The sequence below is a fragment of the Magnolia sinica genome, chromosome 1, assembly GCF_029962835.1.
Source record: "Magnolia sinica isolate HGM2019 chromosome 1, MsV1, whole genome shotgun sequence".
NCBI classification, from domain to species: Eukaryota; Viridiplantae; Streptophyta; class Magnoliopsida; order Magnoliales; family Magnoliaceae; genus Magnolia; species Magnolia sinica.
This window is the reverse complement of record NC_080573.1, coordinates 22,162,765-22,186,706: the sequence shown is the minus strand read 5'-3', so window position 1 is coordinate 22,186,706 and position 23,942 is coordinate 22,162,765. Positions and strand designations below refer to the sequence as shown.

The 23,942-nt window shown below is 38.8% G+C and overlaps 1 protein-coding gene across 1 annotated transcript; it reads right to left on the bottom strand.

Annotated features, from left to right (window-relative positions):
- Positions 1–11,993: 11,993 nt before the first annotated feature.
- LOC131242856 (probable glutathione S-transferase parC) lies at positions 11,994–23,435 on the bottom strand. The gene is made up of 2 exons (XM_058241786.1): positions 22,907–23,435; positions 11,994–12,529 (listed from the first exon to the last, which is right to left on the bottom strand). Exons 1-2 carry the CDS (start codon positions 23,222–23,224, stop codon positions 12,185–12,187), a joined length of 663 nt encoding a protein of 220 aa, XP_058097769.1. The 5' UTR covers positions 23,225–23,435; the 3' UTR covers positions 11,994–12,184.
- Positions 23,436–23,942: the final 507 nt, after the last annotated feature.

Sequence of the window (23,942 nt, the reverse complement as noted above, 5' to 3'; positions counted from 1 at the left end):
GAAGGTTTTTTATGATTGCACGAAAATATTTTCTGGCAATAAGTTTCCTACAGCAAATATGTTTCTTCCATCTGTGTGGAGGATCAAGGATGCCTTGAAGAAAGCTGCTGATGACGGTCCATTTTTTCTCCAAATCATGACAGGTGGTATGCAAATGAAGTTCGATAAGTACTGGGATGATTGTCACCTGATAATGTCTTTAGTTGTTGTTCTTGATCCTCGGCGCAAGATGAGTTATGTTAAGTATATCTTCACGAGGATTTATCCTACTGAAAAGGCAATATCTGAAACCTCGAAGGTTCGTGACGCAATTGAAGCATTGTACAATGCGTACATAACCACAGTGTCCACACCAAGCGTTTCTGAAGTTAGATCGCAAGTTGCTTCAAGCTTTGACGATGATGATTTCATGTCTTTCTTAGAAAAAGAAAATACAAACACAAGCACGAAAGAATCAGAGTTAGACATGTATCTCAAAGAGTCGGTCATACTACGGCAGGATTCAGAGTTTGATGTTTTGGAATGGTGGAAATTGCGAGTTAGTGAAGGAAAATATCTTACACTATCGACGATGGCACGAGATATTTTATCAATTCCTATTTCAACAGTGGCATCGGAATCTGCGTTTAGCACAGGGAGCAGGGTCGTGAGCAAGACTAGAAGTTCCCTTGCACCAGATACAGTAGAAGCATTAATTTGTACACAAGATTGGTTGCGTCCAAGTCTAGGAGGTGTTCTTGATGAAGAAGATGAGGAGAATGTGAATGAAGCCGCAACACATGAAACAACAGCAATATGATGGATGTTTGGGATGGATGTTATGATCTTCTTAGTTTATTTGAATTTGCAAATGTTGTAATGGGTACTCTTTTGACTTTTATTTTTATTTATCTGTTATGTTGAAGGATATTATGCAAGCTGCGCAATGCATTTCTACATCTGTCTGCTGACTTTTATTTTTATTTATCTGTTATGTTGATGGATGTTATGCAAGCTGCGCAATGCATTTTTACATCTGTTTACTGACTTTTATTTTTATTTATCAGTTATGTTGACTTTTATTATTTTTTAATCCATAAATTGCTTTTATCTTATATCGATATTTCATCATTGTTAAAGAGCCTAAAATACTTTTCCAACACAATATGTAGATATGTCTTCAAGCGAACCATCGATTAACGTTTGGGACTATGGTTCCTTAGTCCATTCTCCAAAGTCTGGAAAGTTCAAGATTTTGTGTAATTTGTGTGGAGCCAAGTTTGTTAATAAAACTAATCGGCTTAGATTACACTTATCCTGTCGGGGTGGAGATGCAAGACCATGTCCTAAAGCCTCAAAAGAAATCCAAGTTATTTTCCAAGCAGTTCTTGATTCAAACAAAAAAGCTTCCACTCCTCAATCTAAACTTTCTGAGGCAGAGAAGGAAGCTAAACTATTAGCATTGGAAGAAGAACAATTTCAACTCGCCTTAAAGCGCAGTATGGAAGAAGCTTCTACACATCAGCGACGTCCTCCAAGACCACATGATGTCGAAGCAGGTTCAAGCTGCACGGGTAAAGAGAAAAATAGTAAGAATTCAGCTAAATTTCTCTCCAGTCTGGGTGCGTTTTACAGGACGTTGGGAACTACGTATAAATCTTCTCACAAACATAGTTTGAAAAATCTAATTCAAACTATACAAGAGGAGGGCGATAAAAAGCTATCTCCACCTTCTGAAGAGGGAGAGGTGAATGAGTACGTATACGAAGATTTATGTAGCAGCTCGGGCTCAGATGAATCTCCTTGACAGTAGTTAGTAGTGTATGACTGTATTCAGTTTGTATGAAATGTTTTATTTTATGCTTTGTCAAATGCATGTAAATATAGTAAAATTATAATATATCCTCTCTCTTATGAACTTGTAAATTATAATGGGACGCGGATTACCTACCAAAGCCCTTCCCATAAACTTGCCATAAGGTTCGAAACTGGCCCGAACTCGAAGGTTCGAAACTGGCCCGAACTCGGCCCGAACTCGCCCGATTGCTGCCGGACAATCTCGGCATGGTCATAGCCATCATGTGAGGATTACACGGGCATTATAGTTGGCAGTTACCCAAAGATCATGCGTTGGGCATAACTCTCGTCGTGCGTTAGTAGGGCATTAATGTCATTGCTAACTAGATTCCCAACCGAGCTAATCGCATGGCTCGGATCTTACCTGCTAACCCGAGCTCAGGGCTCGGCGCCTAGCAAGTCCGAGTCGTGTTAGTAAAGTTGATCCATTCCATATTCTCTAAGTCCTGTAAACTTACCACATTTCTCATACGTTGAGTAGGAAGGATCGGGTCAGTCAAGGATGAAGAACGGATCGGCGCGGACGTATTATTGCTGCTCCGAGATCGTACTCACGAGATGACGAGAAGATCAGATCGGCATATAGTTCTGCTATAACCCCCGAGTCGGATGTTTTCCTCGGCTCGAACGTTACCTGTCCGAGGCTTTCTTCATCGACGCCGAAGTTAACTTGATGCAGCTTAGTTCGGATTTACCCATAACAATATTTATGTTTTCCCTTCATCCTTACCTATTTAATCTTCGGAATACGGGGAAATAAATAAACGAAAGTTTGAATAGAAGATCATTATTCCATTGTTTTCTATGGTGCTATGGTGTGGTCCACTTGACCTTTGGATATACTTCAATTTTGAAATCATGGAAGGCATGAATCAAACATATACGTCACATTGGGTTTTGCAGACTTAACTTACTAAGTTCCTCAGCGTGCAATCCGAACTCAGATTGGGCAGCAAAACTCGGCAATCCACATAGGTCAGTGGATCCTGATTGTAGGGCCAACGTGCTTTACATGCTGTTCATCTATTCTTTTGTTTTAGGTGGGAGATCAATTGCTTTTATTGCTCTTGAGATTTTGATGCTGCTTTATTTTTAGACTCATGTACTAAAATAAGCTTGAGTAATGAATAAAGAGATTAGGTAAAACACATAAATCATGTAGGGCCCATTGACCGTTTCCTGCACTACCTTCGAAATACCATCGATGAGATGGCTACGTGATTTACAGTCAAGGCAACTGACTTTTCAAGATGCCATCCAAACAGGATACACTACAATACGATAAACTACTACAATTAAAACAGCCCCATCTAAAAGGAGAAGGAATATGCTGCGCTTATTGGCTACACAACAAATGATCCCATGCATGCATATGGGTGATTACAACCCTCACTCTTATATGACATCCGATCTGCATGCCAGGTGGGCCACACCATAAAACGATATGGGGTGACAATGAGGCCATTCCACTAATTCGTTGGGTGATGCTCTCGAGATTGAAAAACAGTGGATGGTCAGACTCAACATACGAGTGTTAAGAACCTAATGAGTGGATCGATGCCAATTTCATGGAATCCGGTCTTCATGTTGTGGTCCATCTTCTACATGGATTAGATGCAAGACATGCATGAAGAGTTGTGGGATAGTGGAGGTTGTATGTGAAAGTTCACGTACAATGCTTGTATGAAATCATTTCACCCACTTGTTGGCAAAAGGCCCTGCAAGTGAAAGTGACAAATCAAACCACTACCTCTATTTTTAATTAAAGGTGCAACCGAGAAATGCTTAAGCAATTCGCACGTGGAGAGAGTGAGAAGGTAAACGGTGGCACACGATGCAAATTAACGTACAGGCTAGATCTAAACCATACAAAGGGTGGGGCTCAATGAAAACATGCCATATTCCAAAATCCAGGGTGGTCTGATCATCAGGTTGGCCAGACGAATATTATAAGCCCTTGGTGATTTTTCTCTATTAGTTATTATCCTCATGCAAGTGGGGCCTACCTTATTAGTGGATTGACCAGTTTCATGGGACAGGGCACGCTCACAGCAGGTCCCACCTCATGATTGGTTCTTATCTTGTACACCTTGCCACCTTGGCTTCTACGTGGCATTTTGCTTCTTCTTTTTTTTGTTTTTTTAATCTCTACTTGCATGTGATTTTGGTAAGATTTCTTGTTCCATGAAGAGGATTTTAGGAGTGGGCCGGCAGGACTCGGATTCGATAGTGACCATACCGAAGTCGGTACTCGAGCTCGGTAGTGGTAGAACTTGTCAAAGCTCTGTGGGCCCAACATGATGTATGTAATTTTGTCCCGGCCATCCATCATTTTAGGATATGCACTAAAAAATAAGCAGATCAAAAGCTCAAGTGGACCCCACGGGAAACATTAGGCATTGAATGACCACCTTCGAAAATTTCTTGTTTATCGCATAAGTTTTGGATCAAGCTCATTTTTGAGTTTTCTTGCTAGGTCATTGAATTTTGGTCATCGAGGTCAGCATCATAGGTCAGGATCAATAAATGAATCCTTATCTCAGAGTGGGAATGACTGATTCAGCTCGATTATGGAGTTTTTTTGCTAAGCTTAACTTCCTTCATTGTAGGCACTTACTCCGATGATCCTCTATTATGTACTTCATATGTCAAGTCAGTTCAATTTTTGTCTCTAATAATATATATTCTAGCTAGACTTATTATACTAGTATGTCACAAATCAATGAATATTTTCCTAGTTGACGTGCCATTTAAAAAGGTTGCATTCTCTTTACACCTTACTATGGTGCATGACTTAGGTAAAATGAGGAGAGGGAGAGAGAAAGGGGAAAGTGGGTTATGAGTAGGTGTACTGCCCATATAGAGAATGGAATGATCAGTGACTTGTGTAATCTGAATAGTGAAATAACTTAATCGCATATGCAACAATAACGGAGATTTCAAAGTATAATCTTAAACATGTATTTATGTGGGAAGATACTCTTGATGCTGCAAGGTTGCTAAGAGGGGATGCCTGATCTTACATACCTTACATCCTTAGGAAAATCTTTCAATAAGACTAAGCTTTTTGGCTTGTGTTGATGAGGGAACTAGGACATTTATTTATAGCAAAATGAACTAAAAAACACTTACCTATTACACTTCTCCCCTCTAGAATCTCCACACCATAAGTTTTCATATTCATCTTAATAACTGCGTATAAGGAACATAGTTCAAGCATCTCATGCCAAGCTTATTTGTATCAATTACAAATATCGTAGGGCCCATTGGATCACTCAATTTGAATAATTCAATGGTTTGATCAAAACTGATGATCATGTTTGGCCCACTTATTAAGAGTCTTACAACTTATTACTTTGCTGATTTCCTTGTTGCTGCCTACTTGAATCTAGGATTTGTCTAATTTAACATGAACCAACACAATAAATGTGAGGAATGGATATCGGACATGGCAGAATTATCAATGTGTGTTGCAACAGGCTACTTGTAGAGCAGAAGAGGTGGTTGCTGTGCCATATGCATTAAAAGAGGTAGAAAAAAAAAAAAAAGCAATTTTGATCTAAGCCATTCATTGCTCGTGTGATAAGATCTTAACCAACCTTTACCAGCAATTACATTTAAATGAAAAAATTTCTTCCTAGTGACTAAAGTTTATAAGATTAATTGCAAAGGCAAAATAGTCCAAAGCTATGGGCATTATTCATAGATATTTATGGTATCTTCCTAAGAGATGCCACAAAACAGCTTTGATTATAAACACATGCAGCTTCGCGGTAGAGATGCACTTGACTTGAACTTGTGGGTCATCTCATAAATGGACTTGTCCTGGAAAGTAGGACTGTCAGGACTGTCCTGTGGAAGCGGATTGCATCCTACCCTGTCTGGACGGAAATCAATCTAAGTAGGAGCTGTGTGGGGCCACTGTGATATATGGGTTTTATCAACTCGGTTCATCTATTTTTCAGATCATTTCAAGGGTATGATCCCAAAAAATTAGCCAAATCCATAGCTTAAGTGAATTACATAAACAACAGTAATCATTGAAACCTTCCTAGTGCCTCCATGAATTTAACTTGTTGGTAAGGTTAAATAGATATTAATGAAGGAAAAACACAGATATTGGCTTGATTCAAAACTTACTTGGGTATAAGAAGTTTTCAATGATAGGCCTTCAATTTCCATTCCATTGCTTAATTTCTTTGCCGTGGTCTAGGGTAGTTTGGGGTCTGTATCATTTTGAGCTCATGCTAGGCGTATTTGGTCGGTGGTATAAAATGATATTGAATTGTATTAGATTGGATTAACATTGCTATTACACAATGATTGCATGTCTTGAAATGCCATTGTAGCCATTCAATCCCATGTTTGGAATAAAATTCTTGCTACAGGAAACATTGGATTAAGCAAAATCCTTTTTACACCCAGATCCATAGCTCAATGGCAGACTAAGTGGAGGTACACTTGAGGTCTTGGTATCGATCCCTTCCGGGGGTGGCTAACATGGAGTGTGTGTACACCCCCCCCCCAAGCAAAATCTTGTTTGGTGGACCATGAAATTAAAATTAATGCACCAAATTCATAACGGATGTCGTTCACTAGTACACATATAACCAGAATGTCACGTGTAAATGATGAATATAGATGGACAACATGGATAAGTGCATGCATCAATGTGGGGCCCACATGTGTAGTAGATTTCAAAATCCATGGAAATCTTGCATGGGATTGAATGCAATTCCATCCCACCTAATCCCAACCTTTATCATCCTTCCTAAATGCTGGATGGAATTTGCATGGGACCAAATGCAATTCAATCTCACTTAATCCCATAATCTAATACCCTGCATCAAACCCCCAAATGTTTGGTCCATGGATTTGAATGGTATTGAATTGTATTAGATGAGATTAACAATGTTATTACATAATGATTGCATGTCTTGAAATACCATGATATTTTAGCCATCCAAGGATAAAATTCTTGCTACGGAGAACATTGGATTAAGCAAAATTTTGTTTGGTGGATCATGAAATTATAATCAATGGACCAAATTCACAATGGATGTCGTTCACTTGTACACATGTATAACCAAAATGTCACATGTAAACAATGTATATTGATGGTCGCAATGTGGGGCCCACATGTGTAGTGGATTTCAAAATCCAAGGAAATCTAGCATGGGACCAAATGCACACAATTCCATTGGACCAAACACAATTCCAACCTTTCTCATCCTCCCTATATGCGGGATGCAATTCCACGCTACCAAATGCAATTCCATCCCACCAAATCCCAACGTTTCTCATCCTCCTTAAATGCTGGATGAAATTTGCATCACACCAAATGCAATTCAATCCCACCTAATCCCATCTAATACCCTACACCAAACGCCCCTAAAATAACCAATCTTGCAAAATGGATGGAGAGCGTGGATACAATGCATACTTTATTTTAGGCCTACTGTACTTTGGCCCTTCAACTCACTACCCAGGGCACGCAATCCAGGGATAGAAAAGACAAACGGCTACCTAATAAAGTAATGGTCCACGTTTAACCGACGAAATTCACAACATTGAAAGTCAAGATTACTACGACTTTTGATATATCTCCTATTCACAACGTTGCCACTCATCAATAGAGAAGGTCAGAAAATTCTGCCACGTGTAAAAATAATTAGGAAAACGGTGTAGAGCTTCATGGAAGCAAGCTGCATTCAAGCATTTCTATAGGAAAAGAAAATCTCATTACTGGTCAAAATCTTAGCGATTGACACAAGAAAATGAAAACATGCAGGTGTAATGAATGTTGGCCAACTTAGAACTTGAACTTGAAACTCAAGTGAATCAAGTTTTTCTAATTAAATAACTTAGATATGTTGTGGACAACAAACACCCACAAAAATAAAAGGGCCAAAGGGCCCATTTTTTTACTGCACTTACCGTGATGTGATGTATATATGAAATCCACTTGGACCATTAAATGTGTAATCTTAAGTTAGGCCCATGGACAAAAAAATAATCTGACTTCTGATTCAGGAAGGCCACACCAACAGTTGGGAGAGAGATGCCTACCCTTGATTTTTTGCATAGCCCACTATAAAGATTATATGCAATACATTCCAACCATTAGATGGCACACTTAAAATTAAATTTGGATCTAAAAATTAGGTCCATTTGTGATTCAGGTGGGCCACGCCAAGGGAAATAATTTGGAGGGTGAGCATTTCAATGTTACTGTTTCTAATCATGTGGTCCACTTGAATCATGAGTTGGGCTGGAATTTTGGCCCTGGTTCTAACATAAGGTAACTCACATGATAGTCAAAGTGGATTTCACATAAACACTACGGTGGGGCCCACCTAAGTGGGCAATCTTTTTTTCCTCCTCTCCCTAGCATTTATTAACATTAATTAATAATTAATTAATTTTTTATTCTTAAGTTGGTTGGACTGAGGTATACTCCAACCAGTTGGACTTTAGTGTGCCTCTATAGGAATTATAAATAAATATTAAAAACTACTTAATTTAATCAGTAAAACGAATTTCAACTAGGAGAGAGAATGTGGTCCAACAGAATTTGAGAGTGCCTCTATAGGAATTATAAATAAATATTAAAAATTATTTAATTTAATCAGTAGCACAATATTCTTCTGCAGGAGAGAGAATGGAGGAGAGAGAGTACTCAAAATGAGACTAATGTCGTTTGACTCTTTTATTCTTTTAAGAAGAGGAGCATTTAGTACTCGGGAAATGCATCGCGCTTCGTACACAGTTACAAAAAAATTAGGTTACATGGCATACACCGACTGAAACTAGAAATAGACTGATTATTGGATTTTTTATTTTTTTTTTCAACAATCCCACTATTAGAAAGTCTTTCACTTTTACTTTTAACCATCTAGTAAAGGTCCACCAATCTGACAGATGGATGATCAAATAAGTGCGTGGGAATCATATAATGTGGACAGAGTCACCTGGATAGGTTATTTTATAATGAAATGGGTATCCGGCGTTTGACAATTGCACTGACTATAGGCATGGATAGCTACTTGGTGTTGGGTGATAAAAATCTCATGTCATATATATATATATATATATATATATATATATATATATATATATATATATATATATATATATATATATATATATAGCTATAGCGTGGGCTTGGATCACAAGACCATGGACCCCACCTATCCAATGGTTGGAAGGCAAGTGATGGTAGGTCAATTGGGCAAGATGCAATGATAGACCCGCCATTTCCTCATACTCACTTGCCTATAAAGTATTGCCTACGTGGGGTACACCATGTTGCATTTGTGACATCCAAACCATGCATTAGTGAGCCCCACCTAGATGATGGGATGCCCTAAAAAGCCGAACTAATCCCATCATTAGGTGGGTGAAGATCACGGACAACTACCAAAAAACTTCTAAATTCATGTGGTGGCTCACATAATGGTTGGACTTGCTTCATCTGGGCATCCAACTTACATGTTGGGCCAACCATTGTAGAAAAATTAACGCCCATACACATAGATGACTCCAATTAAGGCTGAAAGCAAGGCGGCTTCAACCTTATTGACTTGTGATCGACCCAACATTGGGTTGGGCTCGGGGAGGATGTATTCAGTTCGATCTCAGGCTTGGGCTATACAAACACCGACTTGATAAAATTTCGGTTAGGTTCGGGTTGAGGTCTTGGCTTTCCCAACCCAATCTGAACCCGATTGATATCTTAGATACTTATAAATTATAATTGAGTGTCAATCGTCTTTGTTGAAGGCACATGAAATTCCAGTGTCATCGCATCTCATTGGTCCACGTCATTTTTGATGACCTAAGTTAACAAGATATATTCGATCTTTGTTGAAACACATTTCAAGATCAAACACGTTTATCTTATGGGCCTCACAAGCATCAGCAAACCCTGAGAGTCTTACCAACGTTAGCTTTGATACCACTTGTTGGGAGACCGCAAAAAACACATAGAGATGAATCTAAATAAGTAATCCAATTGCATCATACAAGCATAAAAAGAACACAACGATTTATTATGAAAAAACCCTTTTAAGGAAAAACCACGATACAAAGCGACAGATGATTATTATGAAAAATAGAAATTACAAGAGGCGAGAGTTTACCTGATTTGAACAACCTCGAATCACACCCTTGCTACACCCTTGAAAACCCCTTGGACGAATTTGAAATCCTGGTAATACCTCCCAATCCCTTTTGCACCCATATATATAGTCCTGGGAAGAATTCCAAACAAAATCAGAAACAAATTCCATAGATCTGGCGGATTTGCGGAATTCTACGCGAAACCATTTGATGTCATTAAACATCCTCTGATGTCATCGATACTTAACCTTTGATGACATAGAAACCACTTCAATGTCATCGAACAAATGCCAAAACAGTCCAGAGACAACACATGGAACTTCGATAGCATTGAAAAATGACACCAATATATCTAGCAACTAACAGAGAATATCTGAAAATTCTCGATTGCATTGAGCAACTGTTCGATGACATCAAACAACCCTCGATGATATCAAATGGTTTGTCGATGACATCGACAGACCCTGTTTCTAAATAAATTTAAGACATCCAAAAAAAAAAAAAATTTATTCATAATTACTTTGTCCATGGTTATCCTGTAGTCTCTGTAAATTTTCTTATTCAATAACCAATGGCTTGACAATTCAACCATCAGTTTGATCAGTGGAATTGCAGTTGCTGGTCACATCTCAAACGTTTTGCAATTTGATTCAAGTGACAGCTTGAAACACTGGTGACCAAGTGGCACAGTCGCATCTTTTCCTAAACTAGGGATATAGCACGTGCAATGGGAGAAAGAGAGAACCAAGAGAAAAAATAAGAAAGAGAGGAGAGAAACACAAGGGCTACATACGAGTGTCTGTTATAAATATATGAGTTTTTTTCTCCCTCTATATGAAAAATGTAAGGGTCATATGCAAGAGTGCATTACAAACACACGATTTTTTTATTTTATTTTATTTTATTTTTTAATTATTATTATTATTATTTTTATGTGAGAAACGTAACGACTACATGTAAGTGTGCATCACAAATTCATGAGTTTTTTCTTTGTACGAGAAACATATAAGGGCTACATGCAAGTGTGTTACGAATATATGAGTGTTTTTTTTTTTCTTCTTTATGAGAAACGTAAGGGCTACACACACTGGTGCGTCACAAATACGTGAGTTTTTTTTATTCATATGAGAAACATAAAGGCTATTCGCAAGTTCACCTTACAGATACTTTTGAGGTTTTTTTTTTTCCTATAGAAATGTAAGGGCCATAGGCACGTGAGTGTTACAAATACATGAGTTTTTTCTTTCCACAGGAAGCGTATGGGCCACACGCAACCTATGAGCCCCCAAACTACCACCACCTCTTAATAAGTTACTTTTCTAGTTCAAAAGGTAGAGAGAGAGAGAGGTGTGAAAGCAACTCCATAATCTACCTAATTTTAGACTGACGTCATGATCCAATGTAACATATGTGCTGGAATTTATGTCACAAAACTTCACACAATCGTCATTGTGGGACTTAGCCTTTGATCTACGGCCTCCTCTCTCAAACAGTAGTGCAGGCTTAATAGGAAAAAAAGAAGAGAGAAAGATACATTGGTGTGAGCTACGGATATTTTGAAAGAAATGAAAGGAAGTGAGTCTGATGCAGGCCATGTTCACGGTGCCTTGCACGGTAAATCTGAGCAGTTCTAATGCCGGCTCCTAATTCTAAATGCAAGATTATAATGTCAAAAATTACTGGCCTCAAGACACACACACAACACACACACACACATATATATATATATGGGAAATGGTACTATAAGGTTGATCTCATGGGAACTTTTCATGAGATCAAGCTACGTGTGCCCCACCATATATATATATATATATATATATATATATATATATATATATATATATATATATATCCCAATGCTCAGCTGTGCACAATTATCATGAGTTGTCATGAAAATTTTTTGAGAACTTATCACACATTATGTGGGCCCAAAATTTGAATGGGCCATGTGATGTAACACCTTATGAAATTGACGCAGCCTAATTTTTAGGCTGATCCAAAACTTTGGTGGACAATGCTATAAAAAAAAAAAAAAAAAAAAAAAACCAGTTTCCTTGCTTGATTTGCACGTCTCTTTGATATAAGGCAAACACAAAACAGACATATAAAGCTAACAAGTAAATAGCAACGAGACATTGCCACAAAACAAAGACCAATGCATTCCCCACCTAACAATGGCAACGAGACGTTTATACCAAACCATATCTCGCCCACCTTCCATCACTTCCTACTCTATCCCTACTTTCTTCTTCCATACTTCCAGAGACTCATGCACCTTGACTGGGTCTTGGAGGGTCTTGGAAACACTCTCCTTCTCCATGCATCTCTTCACCCACGCTATCAGCTTCGGGCACTCGTTCTCAATGCTGAAGTTCCCATGCACCTCATACGTGTGGAACCAGCATGCGAAGGAAACAATGGCCACGTCGACATACCCAAAGCTCTCGCCCCCGAAATATGTCTTCTCTCCAAGCTCCCCTTCCAGCAGCTTCAAGCACTCAATGAATTCCTTCTTTGCTGCTTCTCGCACCTCTCCTTTGTTTTTCCATATCCTCGATCCACAGTCGTAGATCTGACCCAAAAGAGAATGCAATTCAATGTGAACATTATGTGAGACCCACTCATCAATCCCCATTGTTGCTGGTGATATGGCCCACCTAAGTTCTAAATCTGACTGAGTTTTTTGGACTCGGAATGAGTCCGGGGCATGCCACAGACCGCTGAGTTTGGGTGGTGTGTTGATGTGGCAAAGTTCCGGGAGCTTCACCGTTATATATCCATACCGTGTCATTCCATTTTGGAAAGCGGTTTGGATGGTGTACCACACACCAGCTATTTAGCTGGTGTATTGACGTCAGCAAGTTCTGTGGGTCCCATCATGAGGTATGTATTATATTCAAACCGTCCATCCATTTTGCAAGCTTGTTGTAAAGCTTGAGATGAAAAATAAGACAGATATAACCATCAAGTGGACCACACTTCAAAATGCAGTGGGGGATTGAACGTCTGCCATTGAAACACTTTCACAGAAGTTTTGGATCAATATGAAATTTGTTTTTATTCTTCTTCCATGTCCTTGTGACTTTCTGAACAGATTGGATGGAAAATAAACATTTTGGTGGGCCCTAAGAAAATTTTAACAGTGAAAATCATTATCTCCGCTCCTATTTGTGGTGTGATCCATTTGATCTTTGGATATGATTCATTTTTTTGATAGTACTCTAAAATGATCTCAAAAAATGAATGAACAGTGTGGATATAATAAATACACGGTTGTAGGGCAATGTAACTTTGATTTCCTTTGAACCGTTGGTATAACTTGGAGCTCGAGGAAGCGCTCGTCTTCGCACACGTACCTACACCAGCTATATAGCTGGTGTGTGGTACACCAGCCAATCTACTTCCCCATTTTGTGGGTTCTTTTTAAGGCATTAGCCCTAAAATAAGGCAACCACCTAAAATAGTGGGGACAAGGACACCCACCTTCCCCATTTTGTGGGTTCTTTTTAAGGCATTAGCCCTGAAATAAGGCAAATCCGAACCTCATGTGGACCACACCACCTAAAATAGTAGGGACAAGGACACCCACCTTTTAAACCTTCCAAGGGCCTACCATGATGTTTATTTGCCATCTAACAAGTTCATAAGGTCACACCGACCTACTGAAGAGAATATACATATCAGATTGTTCTAAAGCAACTTCTACCATTTCAATAAAATTTCAATGGTAGGTACCTAATCAGGAGTGTTTTTTGTGATGTGGTCCACTTGATGTTTGGATCTACCTCATTTTCACAAAATGGAAGGATGAAAAGGACATAATACTATACATTATGCTAGCCGGGGCTCACAAAACTTTGCCATATTATACACCACCGAGGTTGGTGAGCAATCCCCTTTCTCCATTTATACATGTTGCAGTGGAATTTGACTAGACAGTCTATTGTCGGATATGTATTGTGCAAGGCATGATTGAAAGTTGTTCAGCAATATAAATCTTATATCAAACATGGGCTTGCCATCCAATCAAATCACACTCATCCCTGTACCAAGCATAAAATAAAAGTCCCATTTTTAAGAAGGCATGAGCTGGCCTAACAAATGAGCAAAATAAATATAAAACAAATTCAGACCAGCTACTATTGCTGCTAGTAGCTTTGTACTTTATATAAAAATGAAGTAGATCTAAATTTTAAGTGGACCACAAATACCTCATAAGGCCCATTATAAGGTGACTGAATGTTCACCATTAAAAACCTCATAAGGCCCATTATAATGTTTATTTGACATCCATCCCATTAATTAAGTCATGCACATATGGATAAAAAGACAGAGACTTAATAAATATCAGCAAAACATTTTTAGCCTCTAAGAAGTTTTTTATGGTAGACATTCAATTAACATTATTTCTTATGACTTATCCACTTGAAATGTGGACCTACTTTATTTTTTTTTGGTTTACGGTTAGGTTGTTAGTACACTGCCCTGTCAGTTCACACGTCACTATTAGCCACCCCAGTAGGAATTCGATACTAAGACCTCTTTCTTGAAACGAGGTATCTTTCGCTCAATCTACCACTTGAGGTTATGAATCAGGGTGTAATTGTGGCCCTACTTCAATTTTGGGCTACTGCCACAAAATGACGTAATGGATGGACATATGGTGGGGACCATAGAGCACCGACTGGTTGGCAGTGTCAGTAGCCAATCCTCGTTCAAATAAAAGACTATCCCATCTGACAAAAGGTGGACCACTCCATGATGATTACCTGATATGGAAGCATATCCACACATAGAGCGGTGACAAATCCACTCTGTCCATCTGTTTTGCAAAACTACTGTAAGACAGGAATCTAAAAATTAGGCAGAAACCAAAACTTAGGTGGGCCACACAAAACGAAACAGTAAGAACGGAAACGTCCATGAGCGGACCATGATGTTCATATCCCATCCAAACCGTCCATAGGGTTATTACCACTCAGATAAACTGTAGTTACAGAGATAATCCTGATACAAAACTTCTGTGGTCCCCACAAAGTTTTCAATGGTAGGCGTTTAATCCCCGTTGTTTCGTATGGTATGACTTACATGAGTATTGGATCTGCCTGATTTTTAGATTGTTGCCCTACTTTTGTCTTGCAAAACCAACGGACGGCGTGGATTTATAACGGGCATCTCTATGGTCCCACACAGCTTCCGATAACAAGGGGACGGTGATCCCGTAACATATAGAGAAATGCTCCCTGAGAGTACTGTAAGTTATAACGCTCCTAGTTGCTTCGATTCACTTGGACAGTCCAATCGAACGATCTGAACGGTCCATTAAGCTCAGAACACTACTTGTTGTAAATTATATAGATTAATATATTTCTGTATAATGTGGAAACCAAAAAATTGCAAAATAATTTGAAATTAGGACAGGCTGAAGCACGTCTGAAACGCTGTTCTTAAAACATTATTTGCCTCTACTCAAGTGAATTAAGTATGCTGATAGGTTACAGACAAACCGCTTCTAGGATACGACTAGCCTAATGTGGGTCTACGTTCAGCAAACACGAAGGCCCACCAAATGGAACTCTTATACACTCTATCTGGCAGAATTACAATATAGAAAAAATCCCAAAAAAGAAAGAAAGAGAAGAAATTCCTTTTGATTTAGACCATTGCACTGGTAAGTTCTTTAGCCACTGGTTCAGATGAACCGTTCTAGACCACATCGTTGGTCTGTTCTTCTAGCAAAGGTTCAACCCTTGCTGTCTTGTTGGAATCACTGGAGTATTAGAGAGAAGTAGTGAGCTATGTCTCAATTCATATGGGTCTGCTGGAGTGGGTTGAGAGATGGTTTGGAAACCCATCCAGACCTTCCTTTTATAGGATATGGTGGCTAGGGGGTTATAGTCCAAAAATATAAATTCCATTAAGTCATTTCTGGTTGTTGGAAAACTAGCCTTTTTATGGCCGTTTTTTACTGTTGTGCATGACCATTAATCTGTTGCATGCTGACTGTTGTGAGACAGCAGTTAACCGTTTTCTAGCTGTTAGGCTAGCCATGCAGCAGTTACAGCTGGTCTCTGCACTAATGGCACAACTGTTACAGTTTCTGCTGCAACAGCTCTTTTCAGTCCCTCTATATATACTGAGGAATATCTCTCTCAGTCCTCTAGTATCTCTGCCAACCAGTCACCCGTCTTAGCCACTTAGTAGCACCGCGACTCGCACATGTCTCACTCCGGTTCGTTCAAGGTCACGAAGGAGTGACCCTTTGCGACACGATGCGGACATACGAAGTGCAAAGTGCGCTACTAGCGCCTCTACAACCATACTGCCTCCCATGCCCACGCCCTCGCACCGAGCCCATGACCATGACCTTGACCGAGTCCGAGTCCGATTCCGAGCTCGAGCCTGTGCCAGTGCCCGAACCCAAGTGCAAGTGCGCGCGCGGGTGTTCCAGTGTCTATAGTCCACTGTTTTCATTTAAACCATTTTCATTTAAACCATAGTCCTTGGACTAGGTAAGTAAATATTATAATACTCCACTGTTTTTATTTAAACCATTTTTTCTTCTCTTCCCTTTCTCATGTGGGATTATTCCTAAAAACCCACAAAACGGTGTTTTTTCAAAACAACTCTTTATATATTATATATTATTTTTTATTATTAAAATATATTTTATCAGAATCAATATTTTTGCAACAATCCCCCACTTGATTTTTTATAACATATATTTTCTCGGTTAAACAATTCTGCCAGAATAATTAACTTATATGCATAAAGAAAGATATCTTTCGATTTTAATCTTTCCTCAGTGTAAGTATCTCAAAACTCTGTCGAAATGACTGGTAGCCGTAGCGTTGAATCAGTTATTCCTAAATGACAGAGTCGGAGAAACCACACACATATTCGTTATGTGTTTGTTAGAGTTCCACAATCTTGCTCAACACATTTAATGGTCATGTGTTTATCCTAATTCGTGAACGATTCCGAGAGAAAACTCCTAACTCTTATGAGAGACGGCGCCATCTCTACGTTCATATAGGTGAAATCCTTCCAGTGTCTCCGTTACTATAAGACACTTGTCCTTATAGACTGAATTTCATTAAGAGTTCTAAGACTCAACCTTCTTTTGTAACGCTCAACACTTATCTATTATAGATGAGGTTATATAATTTAGTGCTAAAAACTTTCCACATATCAGTGACTTGTTCCTATCCATTAAACTCAAAATTAGAGATTTTCTGACTTTAGGTTGGGTTACCATCACTGGTGGAACTTTTGTTGAAGAGTTTCAATCCCATTCCTCTAGATGTAGCCTTTACTGCCTCTCTCGGTAGAGGTTTAGTGAAAGTATCTGTTAGGTTATTGCTTGATTTCACATAAGAAATAGCAATGATTCCATCTCGAATTAATTGTCTGACATAATCATGTTGAAGACTGATATGTCTAGACTTACTATTATATGTGCCTCTATAGGCTCTAGCTAATGTGGCTTCACTATCACAATGTAGTGACACAGCCGATGTAGGCTTTACATAGAAAGGAATTTCTAATAGAAGATCTCTTAGTCACTCAGTCTCTTTGCCTGTTGCAGCCAGGGCTATAAATTCAGACTCTATAGTCGAATGCGTTATGCAAGTCTGTTTTTTGGATCCCTAAGATACAACTGCACCTCTTAGGGTGAATACCCACCCTGTAGTAGACTTATTGTCTCATGCACTCGATATCCAGCTCGCATCGGTATATCCTTCCAATACAGTAGGAAATTCTGAATAAAATAGTCCTAAGTTGCCTTTAAGTAACCAAGGACTCTTCTGATTGCATTCCAGTATTCAGTACTGGGGTTACTAGTAAACCTACTAAGTTTACTCACAGCATATGCGATATTAGGTTTAGTGCATTACATAGCATACATAAGACTCTCTATAACACTCGCATATTCTAATTGTGTAACTGTTCTTCCAGTATTTTCTTTTAGCTTGATACTTAAATCGAATGAAGTTTTTGCTTCATTTATATTTAGATGGTTAAACTTGTTTAGTATCTTCTCAATATAATAACATTGACACAAAACATAACCCCCACAATGTTTTTAACTTTGATACCTAGGATGGTATCAACTTGTCCAAGATCTTTCATTTTGAATACGAAAGATAGAAACCTCTTTGTTTCAATTACACCTTCCATTTTATTACTTATGATTAACATGTCATTAATATACAGACAAACAATAACAATATAACTACCATCTACTTTAGAATATATGCATTTGTCAACTACATTATGCATGAAACCATGAGATAGTATTTTGGAATCAAACTTCTCATGTCACTGTTTTGGTGCTTGTTTTAATCCATACAAAGATTTGACTAATCGACATACTTAATTTTCATTTCCTGGTAGAACGAAACCTTTAGGTTGTTCTATATATACCTCCTCATTAAGGTCACCATTCAGAAATGCGGTTTTTACATTCATTTGGTGGATGTGAAGATGATGTATAGAAGCTAGTGCAAATAATATCCTAATGGATGTTATCCTAGCTACAGGAGAGTATGTGTCAAAGTAATTTATCCATTCTTTTTGTCTAAAACCCTTAGCTACTAGTCGAGTTTTAAAAGTTTAGATAGTCCCATTCGTGTGATATTTCTTCCTAAATACCCACTTACAACCTATGGGTCTAAAACCTGGAGGTAAGTTTACTAGTTCCCATGTTTAGTTTGATAGTATGGATTCTATTTCATCGTTTATAGTTTCTTTCCAGAAAGCTGAGTCTCTATAGGATACGGCCTCTTTATATGTTTTAGGATCATCTTCTATAGTCATTACTATAGGTATTTTTTTTTATAACATTTTTTCTATCTCCTTTTACAAGATAGAAAATAACGCGTTGTGAGTCTATATAGTCATCTCCTAGACTCTTCTCTATTCTTGTCCTTTGACTCCTACGAGGTTCAACAGGAGCTTTCACTATCTGTGGAGCTGTGCTATATGATTCGCTATTAGGAGTTTGGATTTCATTATCCTTTGACTCCAAGGATAGTAAGTTCTCAAAGAACTCAACTTCTCTTGATTCTATTATTATATTAGACTCTATGTCTAGAAGTTTATAAGCTTTACTATTTTGTGCATACCCTACGAAGGCGCACTTAATAGCTCTTGGTCTTAACTTAGTTCTTTTTGGATCAGGGGTTCTGCAATACGTAAGACACCCCCACACTTTTAGATATCCTAAGTTAGGTTTTCTACCTCTCCATGTTTCATATGGAGATATTTTATATTTTTTAGACGGAATTCTGTTTATTATATGGTATGCTGCAAGCAGTGCCTCACATCATAGACTTAGTGGCAACTTTGCTCTTATCAGCATTGAGTTGATCATTTCTACTAATGTTCTATTCTTCCTTTCAGCTATTCCATTTTGTTGAGGTGTGTATGGCATTGTACATTGATGTATTAGTTCATGTTCTTCACAAAAGTTATCGAATTCATTGGAAAAGTATTCTCGTCCTCTATCGCTACGGAGAATTTTTATCTTCTTATTTAGTTGATTTTCTACTTCTGCTTCATATATTTTAAACATATTTAATGATTCATCTTTGCTCTTTAACAGATAAACATACACATATCTAAAGCAATCATCTATAAAGGTTTTAAAGTACCGTTTACCTCCACGAGTAAGAATGACATTTAACTCACAGATATCACTGTGCACAAGATCCAATACTTGAGATTATTTCAATACTTGGAAAAAGTTTCTTCGTCATTTTGGATCTTATGCACACTTCACATTTATCGGTTTTATTATCTATGTATAAGATTAAACCATTTTTAGCCATGAACTTCAAGGTACTATACCCTATATGGGCTAGCTTATCATGCCACAGTTTAGCAGATTCAACCATATACGCAGAATTGCTACTTTCATTTAAAGAAAACTTAACCATCCAATTACATGTATATCTCTTTTCGACAAAATTCTCATTCTTGGACAGAATCAGTTTACCTGACTCGTACACCACTCGTATGCCTGATTTTCCCAGAAGATCTCGAGAAACTAAGTTTCGCCTCATGTCTGGGACGTGCGGTACATTAATCAGAATCACTTTCTTTCCAGAGGTGAATATCAGTCGACAATTCCTTTGCCGACGACCTTTGATCGGACTTCATTATCCATTTGGACTTCTTGACCATCGGTCAATTCCTCATAGGTTTTGAAGGCTGATTTGTCGTAGCATACATGTACAGTAGCGGTAGTATCATACCACTACCCTGGAACTTTGCCTTGGATGGTATTCACCTCAGTGATCATAGCTACGATATCGCCTTCTTCTACTGCACTTGCTTCTTTTTTAGATATGCGATATCGGCATACTCAAGCATAGTGCCCGATTTTTCCACAGACATGGCATGGGCCTTTGAACTTTCCGTTCTTCTTTTGAGTGTTTTTCTTGGATTTCCCTTTATTGGGTTTCAGGGAATCGTCCTTCTCGGGATATTTGTTATTAGTATTCTCTACTGCATGTACTTTGGATGATGCATTCTGGTTATCATTCTTTTTGTCGCGATTACAGGATTTTTCCTCAATTCCAAAGTGTTTTTGGATTTGTTCTAATGTGTGGTCCTCAGTTTTATGTAACAACTTCTTTTTATAGTCATTCCACATCGGTGGCAATTTGGCGATTATAGCCCCGATTTGGAATGATTCAGGAAGATCGATTTTTATCGCTTTGATTTGGTTTACTATTAGCTGCAGTTCTTGGATTTGAGGCAGCAACGGTTTATTATCTACTATACTGAAGTCAAAATACCTGGCGATGAGAAACTTTTTGGTACCTTCTTCTTCAGCCTTATATTTGAATTCCAGAGCGGCCCAGATCTCCTTTGCTGATGACGTCTGTTGGTATAGATAATACAGACGGTTGGAGAGAGCGTTCAGAATGTGTCCTTGACACAAGAGTTCGTCTTCGGCTCTTTTGGTGCGAGCAATCACTTGTTCAGGTGTGTCGTTGTTGGATGCTTCAGGTAGTGCTTGCAAATTTGGATATAATATGTAATAGATCTTTAGCGCCGTCAGAAGAAATTTTATCTTGTCTTGCCACCTCGTAAAATTGGTTCCATCGAACCGATCAAGACGTATCAAGTTCTGATTCATCAGCTTGATGGATGAAACACTGTCGGCTTCCATTACAAAATAACGCTTTAAGATTGTTGTAAATTATACAGATTAATATTTTTATTTATAATGTGGAAACCGAAAAATTGCAAAATAATCTGAAATCAGGACAGGCTGAAGCACATCTGAAATGCTGTCCTTAAAGCGTTATTTGCCCCTACTCAAGTGAATTGAGTATGCTGATAGGTTACAAGCAAACCGCTTCTAGGATACGACTAGCTTGGTGTGGGTCTGCGTTCAACAAACATAAAGGTTCACTAAATGGAACTCTTATACACTCTATCTGTCAGAATTACAATATACGAAAAATCCAAAAAAGAAAGAAAGAGAAGAAATTCCTTTTGATTTAGACGATTGCACTGGTCAGTTCTTCAGCCACTGGTTCAGATGAATCGTTCTAGACCACACCATTGGTCTGTTCTTCTATCAAAGGTTCAACCCTTGCTGTCTTGGTGGAACCACTGGAGTATTGGAGAAAAGTAGTAAGTTGTATCTCAATTTGTATGGGTCTGCTGGAGTGGGTTGAGAGATAGTTTGGAAACCCATCCAGACCCTCCTTTTATAGGCTATGGTGGCTAGAGGGTTATAGTCCAGAGACATAAATTCCATTAAGCCATTTCTGGCTGTTGGAAAACTAGCCGTTTTATGGCTGTTGTGCATGGCCATTAATCTACTGTATGCTGACTGTTGTGAGATAGCAGCTAGCTGTTTTCTAACTATTGGGGTAGCCATGCAGCAGTTACAGCTGGTCTCTACACTAATGGCACAGCTGTCACAGTTTCTGCTGCAACACTTCTTTTCAGTCCATCTATATATACTAAGGGATATCTCTCTCAGTCTTCTAATCTACCCTCTGCGACACGATGCGGATGTGCGAAGTGCAAAGTGCGCCACTAGCGCCTCTACAGCCACACTGCCTCACATGCCCACACCCTCGCACCGAGCCCGTGCCCATGTACAAAGCCTGAGCACGAGCGTACGCACTGGAACACACAAGGTCCATAGTCCTTGGACTAGGCGAGTAAATATTATAATACTCCACTACTTTCATTTAAACCATTTTTTCTTTTCTTCCCTTTCCCATGTGAGACTATTCCTAAAAACCCATGAAACGGTGTTTTTTCAAAACAACTTTTTATATATCATATATTATTTTTTATTATTAAAATGTATTTTATAAAAATCAATATTTTTGCAACACTACTCATTGGCTACTATCTAGATAATCCAGTCCATCCATGATTTGACCTTGTTTTCTATAGCCATCCATGTGAATGGATTGGATGGCATTTAGAAATCACGGTGGGCCCCACACATAGCTGCGTAAATGGAGTGACCGGTCTCAATAATATTTTCACGGGCCCGATCTTTTCTGAATCATCAATCTCGACCGTTTCTTAGGTTAAACCCACTTTCCGTGGGTCACCTCGAAAAAAAAATATATAATTCAAACCGTCAAATTACCGGGATTTGATTAAATGCAAATAATACACTGATCGGTTGGAATTTTTCATGGTGGACCTAAATGAGTGAACCAGATCGAATAGACGGTCTGGATCAAAGATCGGAGCGTCGGCAAGTCTTAAAAGCATTTGTGCGAACTTGAGCTTTTGTCAATGAAACTGTTTTGAAACCATCACTAGCATGCACGTGCGCACGCGCAGCGAACTAATCCCAACCGTCCAAGCAACAGGACACCACTTAAAATGCCTCAGTGTACGATCCTAACCGTTCGATCAATGGATAGCTTGCTTTAAAAAGATCAAGAACGAGGCTCACCTTCTTGTCGACGAAATCTGCCCAAAACCTCGCATTCGCACGGTCGTAAGGATCTGCGGGCATCAGCACCGGTGATTTCCCCTTCCACACCTCATCGATGTATTGGACGATGATGAGAGATTCACAGATGGATTTTCCACCATGGATCAAAACAGGGATTTTCTTGTGAACGGGGTTGGATTTCAGCAGGAGAGGGCTCTTGTCTGGGAGGTTTTCTTCCTTGTATTCGTAGTCGATCCCTTTCTCGGCCAAGGCAATTCTAGCTCGCATCCCAAAAGGGCTAGCCCAGCAATCCAAGAGGATTATTTCATCCGCCATTAGAGCAAAAGAGATTTGAAATCGGTGGAGAAATGGGAGAGAAAGGGGTTCTGCTGGCAAGGTGTTTGATCGTTGGTATGTGAAAAATAGGAAGTTGGGATGGAGAGCGTTTGGATGGCCTGACGGGAATTTGTAGCATTTTTTCCATCATAAATGGTATTCAATGGTCAAAATTCCCATATGCAATTGCAGGCGGCGGATATTGAATTTTAGTGAATGCAATGCTAGAATGAGCCAATCCGGTCCGACTCGATTTGATGCCCACCCCAAAAATTCAGTTTCTTATTATTGGTCCACATTATCATTGATGTTGTCAACACGGTTACATTGGGCGTGTTTGATTTTCTAAACTGATCGTAAATACACGGCAAATGGGATTAATGATTATTTCTCTCAATAATTGCAGGGTTGTTACCTGTGCTTGATTTGACAGTTACTTTTTTAGCTAAAAAATAGAGGACACTATGAAGTATATTTGGGGGCCACCTTGATGCATGTGGTATCCACACCGTCCATCTATTATGCCAGCTAAATTTATGGCTTAACCAAAAAAATGAGGTTGATACAAAGCTCAAGTGGACCACACCGCAAGATTTAGGGAATCGAACATCTATCGTTAAAAACTTATCGATGCCACTATTTCCTTTAGTATAAGCAACTTGAGTGTTGAATCAGTCTTATTTTTTGGCTCATGCGTCAAAATGTTACGCTAAAATGG